Source organism: Numenius arquata, chromosome 10 (genome assembly GCF_964106895.1).
Source record: "Numenius arquata chromosome 10, bNumArq3.hap1.1, whole genome shotgun sequence".
Classification (NCBI taxonomy): domain Eukaryota; kingdom Metazoa; phylum Chordata; class Aves; order Charadriiformes; family Scolopacidae; genus Numenius; species Numenius arquata.
In genome coordinates, this window is record NC_133585.1 from 30,025,441 (window position 1) to 30,040,276 (window position 14,836).

A 14,836-nucleotide genomic window follows, 5' to 3' on the forward strand; every position below is an offset into this window, starting at 1 on the left:
CAGGTGTCCACCTTTTTCATATGGAAGGTTACCATGAATCTGATCCAACACTCAATTTTTTTGTGGTCAGGTTATCAACCTCAGTCCACCTTTACAAAGGCCATAAGCGTATTCATTATATAAACATGCAGTATTTTTGGCTAAATCATGTCTTCAGAGGCATGACAGGGAAAATTTCTGCCTGCTGGCTCCAGCATGGGTACATTCCTAAATACTTTGAATTACCAGGAGCTACCAAAACAGCCAGGCATGGCCTTGCTTCTCCGTTCTTCTACGTAGTTTAAATTGACTATCAGCGTACTTTGAGCCGATGGTGCTAAGCCATGACTTTTCCCCCCTCTTAGCAGAAAACTGTTCTCATAGTCAGTTTGTTTTTCATTGTCATTTTATGATTCCCAGAGCTGTGGCCATGCTGGGACCTTTGTCTAGTCCTTCCCACACCCCAGCCATCTGTGCCTTGGTGGGAGACAATGCAGTGGACCCAATTGTTAGACCAGCATCTATGCCTTTTTTTTTGTCTGGGCTGGCTCTCCCTCTCACAAGTGCCGTGCCGTGGGTACAGCCTGTCTTCCAGAGGCTTTGTGTGAGGACTGGGATCTGCCTCCAGGAGGGTCCCATTCCTACGAGAAGAGTGTTTGAGCATGTGTGGAACTGTAAGCGTGCCTATAAAATCAAAAGGCCGCCTCAGAAACGTAGGGTCCAGTGCAGCTTGAAATGTTTTCCCGAAGAAAGCAGCGTTTCCATATATGCTTAAACAGCCTCCTGCAGTGGCATGGGATATACTCGGAAAACTGGGACCTCGCAGCAGCAAATTGCATCAAAGCCTGTTTTTACGTTTGTGCAGAACGGACGGCGCCGCTGCGGAAAATGAAGAGGAGCGAAGGAAGACCAGAGAAGCGTTGGCGGGACCTTGGGTAAGATGGGCTGATGCTCGCAGTGCCAGTTGCAACTAAACCACTCAGTGAATTAATGGTTTTAGTTTCATGTAATTTGTTTTAGGGTTTACAACGCTGTACGGGAAAGCAGAACATTTAATTGCAAATGCCGATGTGACATGACATTCTGTCTTACTGACTCTTTTTAAAGACTGCAGGAAAAGGAGAAAGCGTAAGCAGCTCAGAAAAACCATGCATTTTACATGGCAGCGGGCTGTTAGTAGCGAGCTCTAATGCTTTATTCGCATGCGGCTTATCTTTTAGGTATTCAGCAAAAGCATCCGTGTTATTTATTTAAAAAAACAAAAGAGTCTTCAGAACATTTTACGTAATTTCTTCATAATGCTGAAGTCCAGGTATTCATCCAGAAAGCTGTTAACAATCCCGGCTGCACCCAGGGTTATCAAGCAAGTTAGAATTATCAAACTCAAATAAAACCCTGTTAACCTAGAGGTGGAAAGCAGAAAAATACTGTTACGAGCTATACACGGTGTGTTTACTGTGAAACTGTTTGTCCACACCAGTTAAGAAGAGGCGTGTAGAGCCAGAAAGGACCACTGCTGAAAGGTTACCTTGGGATGTTTTGGTAATAAACCATCCCCTCACCTGAATTCCTTTTTGCTAGGGAGGAGATTCCCAATATCCTGTCTATTGGAAAGCTCTCCCCCAGTGTTTCTAAATATTCATGTGGAAGTTTGAAACTTGCTCCAGGAGGAAGCTACCTCTTCCCATGACGTGAAGACCCACAGGTAAAAGCCACAGACAGGCTTGAGCACCTCCGTGTAACTGTAGGTGCAGGAGTGTGGGAGAGAAGCCGTAGGGACTGAGGGAGAGGTGTGTGTGTCTCTTACATCCACATCTGTTGGTCAGGTACTCTCTACTGAGCTGGGAGGTCTAGTTATCACTTTGACTTGGAGATGGACTTTTGGACCAGAAAGGAAGAGTGTTGACCCTAAAAATTCAGTGATTAGGGTAATTTCCTGGTTTCAGCTGAGACAGAGTTAATTTCCTTTCTAGTTGTTTCTGTGTTTTCAGATTTGGTACGAAAGGAATGTCAATAATGAATACTGTTTTAGTTGTTGCTAAGTGATGTTTATACTATTCAAGGACTTTTTCCAGCTTCCCATAGAAGCTGGGAAGGAGCACAGAAGGAATATTCCATATCATAGATGTCACACTCGGTGTATAAATGGGGGTTGGACAGGGGAAAGGAATCGGCGATCTCTGTTTGGGTTGGGCTGGGCAACCAATTCGCCAACAGGGCTGGGCAACCAATTCAAGCAACGAAAGGTCTCTTTGGGGAATCCTATCACATCAGCATTAGAGAGAGGTCTGAGGGGCTTGTCAGCCTTCAATTTATAGCTAGCTATCCCCGTATCCATAGAGGTTGAAGAGGTTGGGTGCTCAGGAACCGCTGGAGGTGTGGGGAGCCTCAGAATCTAACTGCTGCCTAAAGACTTGATATAAGTAGCTTTTCTGGGCATGACATGTCTACACGCAGGTTTGAAAATGGTGAAGTGTGAGAGTTTTCTCAGTTTCAGAAGAGCATGAAAAAAAGCCTTTAGCTGAGCCCTTTAAGTATCCGTCAGAGCCAGCTGGAGGGGCAGGTAGAGGATACAGCTCACTTGCAAAGGCCCCTCCACACAGAAACTGGGTAGAATGTGCATGTTCCTGTTGTGTTATTAAAAAATTCAGCCGTGGCAAATCTGAACTGCAATTCATGTCAAGTATGAGTTGTAACCAGCTCTTTGAGCACACAGACCAGATCTGTCTTTATAACTAGCATGGCTGTAGTCAGTGATGACAGTTGAGTCTCAGTGTGAAGACTAATTACCTTCTCTCTACTAAGGCTGCTGGGGGCTTGTTGTATGTTCTGGGGCCGGGTTCTGCATGCCTGGCTTGTGCTGAGCTGTTGCCAGCTGAAGCTGGAGGTGGGCACCAGCCAGGCTGCGGAGGCAGTCACCTGAGCAAAGCCATTTTCTCGGGCTGCCAGGCTGGCTCTCCTCTGCTCAACGCAAAGAAATTTGAGTCTCACCAGGGTGTAGAGCTCTGCTAATAGTGAAGCTGGGTGCTCTTCTCTGGCTTCCTTGAGAGGCAAAATCTGTTGGTCTAAGAGTACTGAAGTAAAGCATGGGAAAGATTTCTTGAACAAAGGGCTTTTTAGTTTGCTGATTAAAGAAAAGCCTGTTATGCTCTGCTTGTTCATTTATTTGCGTGGGTTTGCTCCCCAAACTTCCTTAATAGTTTCTAGACTTCTGTTCATTGCATCGTTTGAATTATTGCATTTCTTACTGGGACAAATAAAATTATCTCCATATATTTGCTCTGGAAAACATAGTTTCTCCCTTCTCTTGAGCAATAGCTCTTCCGAAACGGGTAAAGGATTGGTGAAGGCTGTAGTGAAGGGGAATGGTAATATCAGTACACAAGCTATGGGAAATAGTAGTATAGTCTTTTGCTGCTGCAGGATTATTCACTACAAAACAGTCTGATTGCTTTGTATCTTCCTCTAGAAATATACATCCCAAGTCTTTTATGACAAGTATATATTGTGCTATTTTCTTTTTACGACTGATATGTGTGCTGGAAGAGGAGCCTTAGGTCAGGATACAGAACATAGCGCAGTGGCTTCGGTGAAACAAGAAACAAATAGTGTGTTTGAGTGTTTATAGCGGAGGGTTGTTTTGCCAGAGTGCATGTTTGTTGAAGCAGAATTCGTGTTATGAGATGGTGTGCACTTAACATTCATTAACGTCTGCTTATCTGAAGCTGTGTTCTCTTATCTGTTTGGTGAAAGTTCATCAGCCTACATGGCCAGATTTGCTGGCTTTCTTCAGTGCCTTCTGTATGGCTAGAGTAAAGGTCTTAATGTGACAAGCTGAGGCAAAACGAAAATAGCAGACAGGCAGGCACTGTGCAAGCTTTGCCTGAGCGTCTCCTGTCCCACAGCAGTCCTGAGGTGCAGAACCATGCTTCTGTTTTCAGACAGAGCCTGGTTGCCAATAAGCCCAGCAGAAAGCAGGCACCCACAAGGTGAGCATCAACCCTCTTCTCTGCCGTGACCCGCAGCACGTGCACGCCTTAACCTGGGCTTCTGCTGCAACAGCCAGCCCTCTCCCCGGGGGGCTTCCGCTTCAGACCTCTCGCTGACACTTTACACATGTTGCATTCAATTATAGTCACTTTTCACTGCCAGCCCTTGGCTCTCAGCCCAGCTTCAGACCACAGCCTGGAGCTTTTAACCTGCCTTCAGTTGGTAACTCCTTACCTTCCTTTCACGGACTGTGCGTAACCATGGAAGTACTTGTAGCGGGCAAACACGTACAACACACCCAGAAAGGAAGCGACTTCTAAGAAAGAAAAGATTAACAGAGGGGGAAAAACAGTTAGAAAACCAAAAAAATTAAGATCTCAGACAGTTAGAAACTTTTTATGTTTTCTAGTTGTGTAGCTCTGGGGATTTTCACAGCTACCCTTACCCTGGGAAGTTATCTTGGGAAAGAATCATTCAAAAGAGATACATATATTCTTAAACATTCACTACAGGAGGCTCCTTATTTGGGTTTACAGATAGGGGTGACCATAGGACCGTCCAAAAAATTCTAAAAACATTCCCTGAACAGGCGATCTCAAGAACTGACAGGAACCTGTACCTCCCCCCTGCCCCAGTTTGGTGGTTATCCCAGAGACAGAGATAGGGGGTTGGAGCTCGGTGGCTTGACCCAGCCCTGTCATTTTCTATTGTTATGGCAGTTCATGCTAAAGGGGAGTGTTTGTTTTGTTAAGAGAATCTTATTTATGTTGTTAATAACCTGCTTTGCATTTATATAGCCGCTTTTATCCAAGGACATGAGAGAAAGCTGTAGTGAAGTTAGCTTTCTGACCTCCCTGTGGGAAGAGTATAAAGTCACCTCCGTTTGATAGATGGAGCAGGGTGTGGAGGTCAGTCGTATTATCCAGGACTAAGCTGGATAATTTTGTGTTCTTTCAAACCGTGCGAGCGAGTATTACAGAGGACAGCTTTTGCTGTGTTCTGGATTAACTCGTGTAAACATACCTATGGGAGATGCTCAGCTGAAAAAATGACTTAAAGAGGAGGTTAACATAATCCTTCTTTTCTTACATATGGCAGCACATGTCGGTGTTGCTGGTTAGCAACTGTGATTTTCCTCCATTCAAGTGTGTGTCTATGATCACCCGTGCTATCTCGTATTGAATTTGTTGACTTAAGTGGTGCTACTTTGGATTTACATTGGATTTGCAGTGGAGATGGGACTCTGGCTATAAGAGGGCCCCAAAACACTGTTTTGGAGCAAACATAGAAAACAGAGAAGCTAGCTAGTTGTTCAGGAAGGAGAGGTGTAGTGGGCATGAGCTAGTTATCCTTTCTCCAGCCCACAGACTTCGTGCTTCTAAAACATCAGCTGGGGAAGGGTTAAAAAATCAGAATGCAAAAATTAGGCTCTGTTAGGAGACATCACAGATGCACCTTGGAAAGTCCAACAGAGTGAGAGGTATGAAAGCTCTGTGGTGTCTGAGTTCAGAACATTGGGCCAAAACCTGGCCACCTGCTAGGCGCCTGAGAAAACCCAGTAGGTTTTCAGGAGTCCCTGCTGCACATCTGAAGTACAGTATCTACGGCTGGAGATGCTGCTGTTACGACTGTGCTCAGTGCTGTGTCCCAGAACAAACAAATGAGTCATAGCCCAGCGGCGATGTCACTCATCTGGGATGTAAAAACCCAAAGGTTCGCTGGTTTGAGCTCTGTCTCCATCAGCCAGGGGTCCAGCCACGGGCATGAGTGCTCTGACCCGAGTCTTTTCAGGCTGCCTCCTCCCCGGGGACGATAGCTATGCTTGATGTCCTGTGAGGATTGTCCCGTAATGTGCAAATAGTTGTTAGTGGGAAGCATCTGGGAGCTGCTTTTCTGAATGATTCACCCTGCAAATCCACTGAATGTGTGATAAGTGCGCCGTGTGCTGGCTCCTTGGTTTGCAGAGGGAAGTGAAAGCTGGTGGGGCCATGTGAAATGCTATGACTAAGTGGGGATTTCGGTGTCACTGAGCATTCTTCTAGGAAGGCTATGCTAACGTAATGCAATTAAAAGAAGGGAAAAAGATGTGTACAGTCATTTACCTCCTGATAAAACTAAAGTGTTTTAAAAAGTTATGTCAAACTTCTCAATCCAAGATAAAAAAGAAAAGTATTTACCTTGATTAAAAAACCATCCTGCAGTCCAGAGGACAGTCAGGAATATTGGGTAAAACTCCACACAGTTTTGTCTGCAGAATAAATTTGAAAGAACATTAGTCTGGAAAGGGAAAGAACTATTGGTGAGATTTTCAAGAATTGGCTTTGGCCTCATTAAGTTGCCACTAAAGTTAATGCTATCGAATCCAGTGGGAGCACAGTCAAGCCAGCATTAGGTGTTCTTAAAAATTCTCTTCTTTGTAATCTCAAATACAAACTATTTCAGATATTTGCCTGGTATTTAAACTTAGACAAGGATCTGGACCCCAGCTACATGCAAATAAATAGGACAAATAATCCTAAATCAAGTGCCTGTGCAGCAAAGAGAGGCAGGAATTCCAGCACATGGATAGGATGCTAATCGCTTATCTCCATACTCAGCGTGCAAGTTTTGTGGGTCATCTTTCCCAGGACTGCCAGAGGAAGCACAGAACTGTGCGGACGCAGCCTGTATTGCTCTGCTGAGGCCAACTGCCTTTATGAGGTGCTATCAGGCACAGACAGCACATGATAGATCTTGTGGTGAGGACCATGACATCTTTACTCGTGGACATCATCAGTTTTCCTACCAATATTTCTTTGGGATATCTTTTCTTTGTTGTTCTGAATTAATGTCTTTTTAATGGATTAGGCAACCTTCTATATCTAACATATTCTTTTACCTAATATGTTGTCTAATGTATTCTGTGTCTCATTATTGTTATCCACTACAACTACAGTTACAGTAGATGGGACTGTTTGAAATAAATATAAATACTTTTGCACAGCATCATTAGCTAATCACAAACTGAAGCCCTCTAGGAAGACACTCTCATCTTAGGCTATTCCACTGTTATCCACTGTGAAGACAGAGGTTTTCTGTGCTCTTGTCTTCCACGTTTGGTGTTAGCCACAGTTCAAGAACTGACAGGAGAGCTTGCTAGATCAAGAGCATCTGAATTCTCTGAGTTACAGTCAATTAGCTCTCAGCCTCTACTTAGGTTTGGGTAATCCGGTTGCCCGATTTGAGCAGAACTTCAGCAGTGACTTTTTTAAATGAGCTGAACTTACCCCATTGTCAGTAAAATAACAGCTGAACCACTTGAAAAGTGATCTGTTCTTTTTTTTTTTTTTTTTTTTTTTTTTTTTTTAGAAAAGGATGCAAAGAAAATGTAACATTTTAAGATAATGGTTTTGCATCTCTTCCGGCCTGAATTGTTATTCATTGCCACCATCTTAATGATCTTGGACTTACTGTGCACGAAATGTTCTGTCAAATTCTGGAGCTCCGGTGACAGCTGGGGGCATGACCTTGTGCTTCATTCTTGATTTCCCCACCAGCCAAGCAAAATGACCTGTAAGCAAAAATAAGGGCTCACAAATTACACAGTTCCTTGGCTCAATTGCATCCCTAACACGTCAGTAATTTTTTAAATAGAGATCGTTGTTCTTCAGCACTTTCCATTTCGTTTGGCAGAAAGAGACCAATATTAGACAAAATAGTTTTTCCCTCCAAAAGTTTAGATTTTATCTTCAAGAGTGACACTCGTGAGGAAGGGCGAAAATTGCTATTTCAGAAGTATACTAATTCTCTTTTTGCATTTGCTAGACTAACTATGACTTAAATATCCTTCCACCTCATCTGAATCCTAGAACTGTGCAACCTTGGAGCAGTGTAGTCACTCTACAGTGGCAGTGTGCTGCCTTAGCAGTGTCTCAGTAACCACATTGTGCTGTTGGAGGTCACTTCCTTACTTGTTTGAATAGCATACGGTCATTTTGTTTTAGTGATACTAAGAGCTATAGAATGGTTAGAGTTGGAAGGGACCTTAAAGGTCATCGAGTTCCAACCCCCCTGCCATGGGCAGGGACACCTCCACTAGAAGGTTTGTCTGAGGTGAGCTGTGTCTTCCCTCCAGGTACTGGCACGGAGATAACTTGCCTTTCGACATGATGTTTTGAAGTATGGGCCAGTGTTACAATCCTTGGAAACAAAAATCTGGTCTCCACCTTTTTAAAGTTATTTACCCATATCTTCTAGTGCTTGCATTTCTATCTGTTGTTACTGTCTTGGACTGACAAAATTCAGTACGTTGAAAAGATCAGAAAGCTGCAGCTGGGGAGGCTGTAGCCTTTCCCTGCTCTCCACCTCGTCTTCTGGAGAGCTCTGAGAGCTATCTCTTGGAGGACCTAGGCTGTTCGACCTCCACCGATTGGAGCTCATAGTACTTACCTGTCCTATAAAAAGCATTTTTTAGAACTGTTGCAGTGCCATGAAGAAGATAGATTACTTATTGTACAGTCACTAAATCTCAGTTACTTACCAAAAGCCCCCAAACCAATCAAACACTATCTCTGTACTTCTGACCCGTTTTTCTAGGATTACTTCTGATGTGTATATGTATACCTCATTTTACTGATGTCCTCATGGCAGAAGTCTCCCCCTAGAAGTTGAAGAGAGGCTCTCGAGGGCAAAAGGCAATACACAGACAGCAATTTTCTGTATGCAGCAGAGCTATTGGGCATCACCCTGTTTGAAAGTTCTTTGGGTACCTGGAGTTATTTTTCTGGCTGTGTCATAGCCACCCTGTTACAAGAAGCTCGCTATCTACCTTGTACCTAAACTTTACCTGGATCCAGAAACCAGGCACCCACCTGAGTTCACTAAAAAGACCTGTCCAAGGGGCAAGCCTAGGGCATACCTTCTGTCCTCCCCTCTGGGAGCAGTGGCATTAAAACACAGCTAGAGATTAGTGGTGCTGCCCTGAGCACCTCTTATGCCTTAGCCTTATGGCCAAAGCCTTTTCCCAAAAAAGCATTTTCCCATCAGTCTTCTCCCCATATAAGAAATTACAGGATGTGTTAAGTGACCTCTTAACCTTTCTCTCCTGAGACTAGTCAGAGCATCTCAGATATCTCTCTGTAAGGCAGGTTTACAGAACCTTTCATTGTATTTGCATCCAGCAAGACCTCCTCCACTCCCACCCACGCATCTCTTGTCATGTCTGGTGATTCATACCTTATTTGCTACCCTGCAGCCCTTTCAGAAGAGAAGAATGGTAGCGGGGAGGGTTTAGGGAACATGCTTCAGGGAGACTGGAACTTGTGGAAGCACAAGAATTACCTCTGAGAAATATTTTTCCAGAAAACTTGACTGAAAAGTTGCTTTTTAACTTTTGTCACCGTCAAAATGACCTATTTTTTTTCATGACAAATGCTACACACTGGCAAATCCTGCCTGGCTTATCAGTCAAAGTGGTAGGTGAGCTATAGTGTTTTGTGCAATGGCATCTTTAACCAGCAATGTGTTCCTCATTTTCTGGCCATATTGAGCCATTCAATGCTTACAGGCAGTCTGGGAGCAGGTTTTTTCTACAGAGGAGCCAAGGCAAGCCAAGACGGCTCATTGCATCCAAATCAGTTGGGGGAAAAAAAAAAAAAAAAAAGCCTTGAATAGATGCTGGACAAAATAAACTTACTGGGGGAAATAAGAAGATTAAGGCCCTGTAGGGGCCAAATCGTTCTTATGTGTTCAGTACAATTAACCAAAGCAAATTGTCAAGGCCATGGTATAACCCTGGCCTCAGCTTTAATGTGATTTCCCCTTGGTATTGCCTGGTCAGGAAGGCTCTAGTTTGAGGGGCAGAGATTTGCCCATGGGAGACCCTGGCTAACCATACGCAGAACCTACGGTAGTACAGCCGCCATCATAAAATCTGCTTGTTTAGTGGCTTCCACTGTGATTGATGGGAACTTTGCTTCAATTAGAGATAAGTGGGCTTTTATATGCCAATGAAACCCAAGCTGTGGTACTGCATAACAGGAGAACTAGAGTCATGTCTGACGCCTTAAAAGAAAAGGTGAGCCTGGTGTGCAGAACAAGACAGGTACCAACCAGGGACTCGAAAAGAACTCAGGAGAGGAATAATTACTGTATTTTTTGCTAACTACATAGGACTCGCCTTTTAGTTCCTTTCTGGTGAATGGAAAGCAGTGATGTAACTCCAAATTTAAGCTTTGTGATTATGGTTTAACAAGGGCTAAAGTAAATAATAAAGCAATGGGAGAGCTCTTCTGTCCCACCCACTGGAGGTGCTGCGGCAAGGACTCCAGAAAGCATTGCAGCAGGAGTAAAGAAAGACTTTTGTAGCCTTTTTTTCCCTCTGTATCAAGTTGTTCAGTTCTAGCACGCTAAATTACATGACTGAGGTAGTTACAAAGTATGCTTGACTTGCCTTTGTTTGCTTTTTTTTTTTTTTTTTTTTTTTTTTTTTGCTTTCATCTTCAGGTAGCATTTATGGTTACTGAGTTAATGTCTTTACTCTGAATATATGGGACAAAGCAGGCTTTCAAGGAGCATTACTCTCACACATTTTACATGTGCTAAAAAGCCTGCTACCTGTATTGCAGTGTATGATAGTGCATGTTAATTTGCATGGACTGGCCCTACAACCTTTTAAAAAAAAATCAAACACTTTTTGACAATGTTTTGCTGGGTCCTGGAATTACTAAGAGTCATTTTCAAAAGTGCTAGTTCAGAGAGATGCTTCAATATAGAGGATTAGTGGGAATCCTGTCCTCCCTGTTCTCTCCAATATCAATGACTGGGATTCATTCTGCCCTTTCATTGGATTCCCTTGTTTTCCCATCAGTCTACAAAGCACTAATCTCTCAAGCAAATCTTAGCGGCTTAAAACTGGTTTTATGACTGGAAACCACTTCTTGCATTGTTTCTGCTCTTTCTTTCTACCCTAGAGCATTTCTTGCACAGCTTAATCTTCTACTGACCTGATTCTTTGAATAACTCACGGTTCTGAGACACTAAATCTGGTACCTCTGATGATTGCTAAGTGAAACCTGACTTCAGCACTCCTTCAGGGAGGTCGTATTGCCCATTAGCACCTTCCTAACTCAAGACCGGAGGCTCAGCAGAATAAACAGAGCACCAGGTGCCCTGTATGTTGCATTTTGTTCATAGCAAGTGGTCACACGCTGGGCTACTCCACTTGCATGAACTGGTTATAGCACATCCTTACGGTGCAGGTTTCCCAACGTTAATTTGAATTTCCAGAAATTAATCTGTGTTGGTATACCCATGCTAGAAAGCATGCTGAAAGTAAGCCAAGCTGTGATGATTTAAATCAGATCCACAGATCATATTCTTACATGGGTTTCTCTTTGGGCTTGATGTCAGACTGCCAGTGCAAATTAAAACCCAGGTTATCTTGTCTCTTCTGTGATTTTAACTAATATGGATTAACCATCACAAGGAAGAACGTAGATATTTCCCCCCTCCCTTTGCAGTTTCAGTATCTGTACAATTCCTTGAGTTTTTGAACTGCAATACTTTTCTGGATAATGTTTGTTTGTTTGTTTGTTTGTTTGTTTTTAATCCTTCACACTTCTACCCTAAAAATCAAGCCAGGCAAGTTGAACTTTCACAAAAGTCAATGGAAAATATTGCCACCAGATAGAAATGTATTGTGATGATCACAGGGGTATGTTGTAGCTGGTCTGATGACAGAAAAAGAGAACGTAAATTTTAGGTGCTTTTTATTTGCCTTCTGTTGTGTTGGGCTTTTTTTAATCTGGAAGGGTCACATTCTCAAGCCTTTTTTTTCTGCTGGGTACAAATGTTATTTCAGTAGTTGAGGCTTTGAGAACAAATAAACAAACAATCAAGTCACACAGATAGGTTGCTAGATAAGTTGGCAGTGCTATAGATATTTGAAAAAAAAAGGCAGAATAATTATTTTTAACTTGCTCTTAGTCTCATACTAGTATAGCACAAATGCCTTCAAAATGTATCTTGTTTCTCGGTGTAAACACAACTATCTGAATCAACATATTTCAAAGAAAATAATGACAAGCATTAAAAACACTACTGCAGTTTTTAGACTGAAATACAGCAAAAGGAGCGTCTCAGACTCGCCCATTTCTTTCCCTAGTCCTTGATTCTCAGAGGCATATCAGCAGGGGATAAAAGAAATCCATTTAGATCTTAAAGAAATGTAATGATGAGGACAAAATATGGAATATATCATATTATTGCTGCCTGGTGTAAAGGTTTGCTTTCTTCTTTCATTTCAGATACTTAGTATATATCTCTATTTCACAAAACAGTTTTTTCAGCACTTTTAGTCCAGTATTAGTGTGTTTGATTTCACAAATTTACTCTCACTTTTGAGGTTTTCAATTGTATAGGTGCCTAAATAAGAATCGAAACCAAGACACAATGTGGCTTTGGGGTAACTTTACAGCTAGTTACAAGCTCTCACAATGGTATGATTCCAAGAAGTCAGCAAACAAAACAGAATTGAAAACAAATTAGTTTCTCCCACAGGGAAAAGCAATCTGTCCCACTGAGCCAACCCCCTCTCAGACTACAGAGAGGGTAAACAATGTGCCGGTGAGAAAAATCTTAGGAGTTCTCAGAAATTAAAGTTACAGAGCAGCCAGTTTGTCATAAAATAATTTCCAGTACTTCAGAACTGTTGGAAACCTCCCCGAGCCCCAGCCACGCAACCCCACAGATCTTACATTGCTGGAAGGCGGAAAGAAGAGAGACAGCCGCAAGCAAAATTAAATCACCAGCCATGTTCCCAGCAGCTTCCGCGTGCGAGCAGGATGTGTGTACGGGAGAGACAGCTTGAGTGAGCAATAAGGAAAAACACCAGGTGGGAGAATTATAGTGCTTTTCAGCATTGCAACAATGGTCTGCCCTGGAAATAAACCAGCCTAACTTTTTAAAACAAGAGTGCAAAATTATGGCCATTTTTCATTCCTGAAAAAGTTCAAATACAGTCAGCCAGCCCTGCCTGCCTCTTGCCTGTGTGAAAGCGCAGAGAGAACAAAACCAGCCTTTCCTGCCTCTGTGGATTCAGCTGTTCCTTTATGCCTCAGATTTCAGCTGCAATCTCTTCGGGGGTGAAGATTTTTTGTTCTGTGTTTGTGCAGGGTGTAGCGCAGCGAGGTCTGTGTCCATCGCTAGCGGTGCCACTCGAAAGCAGCAGGTGCAGGAGATGCGAGGGGGGAGCTGAGATTTGTGCTGTCCCTACCCTTGACTTACAGGTTTTGCCCAACATGTACAACTTAGTGTCTGCCGGGTAACACGACAGCCACTTTACAAGCAGTCAGCACCCAGAAAGGAATTGTTCAGGATAGTGCAAAGGGTAAAACAACTGAGAAAGAAAGAAATATCTCCCCTCATTGAACTGCCTGGAGTACACTTCCTGTAGCTTATGCCTAGTCCTAAAGCTGGGAGAGATTCTCTCAAGGAACGTTTTTCATCAGCTAACTAACAGGAAGCTTAATGTCGGTAGCCTTTATGTTCCCAGAAGACCGCTGGAACAAAACCAGTGTAATGTTTGTTGTCACTCCAGGATTATCTATCCACTTTGCCTCCAGCTGATGTTGGAGTATTTCATTAACTTTAGTCAAATTTGCTAATTCTAAAGGCTAACATAAAAAGGACATTAAATCAGTTATTTTACCTGGCCAAATTTTAAAAGGTTATTTCTTGGGTATTAATTCAGTATGTTGTTCTTTCTAAAGATTGGAAGAGTAGATATGCTGTAATAACATTAGCTGGATGTTTGTGCTCAGTGACTCTTCAGTTGCTGATTTATGTGCTTTAATTGCAGTTCTTGTTGTAGTATGGGTTGGCTTTCTCACTGCTCAGTCTCTCTGTGTTTATAGGGGCTGGCTCAGAGGTGTTCAAAGCATTGTCATCCTCCTGGTACAGGGAACTGAAGGAAAACTCTAACAGAGGCGATCACTTGGAAAGTTAAAACCACAAGGGCTAAGCATTTTAAGGCCAGCTGATATCAGTTATGGGTTTTTTTCTGACTTTATTCAAAGGATAGGAATTTCAAAATGACGATGGACATGCAAAATCCAGCAAAGAATACAATACAGCAGGAATACAATTTAGGGCAGGGGGTTAAATCCACAGAAATATTGTAAGTTGCATGTCCATTATGGCTGAGCTAGAGTCTGCTTAAAACTCTGTTCACTTTCCACTGGTAGCAGAGAGTTTGTAGTTGCCTATAGACTTATAGTGCTTTTAGTCATCCATAGGCCACAGCCAATGTTATGCTTCTTCCCTGTGTAACCCAGAATACAAAGACGGATCATATACTAAACAAGGTTGGGTTTATTTTTGATGGTAGAAATACAGTAGTACCTCAGCTGCCCAGAGTTTTATGATGTGTATAAGCCCCAATATATATGTAGATGCCAGAACCAACCAAGAGATTTCTCCAGTTATGTCAGGACATTTTGACAGCTTGTCTGTGGCTGATTTCTCAGCTTGCTCCTGATGAACATAATTTGATTTTGCATTTCCTTCACTTGCATGTATTTCGTGTGTGCTTTGCTTATCTCTGCTGTTGTAAATGCACGTGTTTTCTGCAGCCGTCCAAAGGTGTCTCCAAAGCAAGAACAGGGGCTCTGAGCAGTGAAATGTAATGTGAAATCAGAGATATCATGGTATCTTAACAGATTTAGGTCTTTCCCATTTGAAAACAGTAGTGTTCTACTGCTGCGCCATCCTTTGTATGTGTGCTCTGCAGGGAAAACAAGTTTCTCTAACCGAGATTTACAGCAGCAGAAACCGAGGCACTGGGTAGGGACGGGACTTGCTCGTTTCACGCAGCAGCTGTGTGCGAGAG

General features: G+C 42.9%; 1 protein-coding gene across 1 annotated transcript; it reads right to left on the reverse strand.

Moving 5' to 3' along the window:
- Window positions 1-1,249: 1,249 nt before the first annotated feature.
- MGST2 (microsomal glutathione S-transferase 2) lies at window positions 1,250-12,762 on the reverse strand. Its single transcript, XM_074155074.1, has 5 exons — window positions 12,705-12,762; window positions 7,420-7,519; window positions 6,147-6,217; window positions 4,204-4,285; window positions 1,250-1,382 (listed from the first exon to the last, which is right to left on the reverse strand). Exons 1-5 carry the CDS (start codon window positions 12,760-12,762, stop codon window positions 1,250-1,252), a joined length of 444 nt encoding a protein of 147 aa, XP_074011175.1.
- Window positions 12,763-14,836: the final 2,074 nt, after the last annotated feature.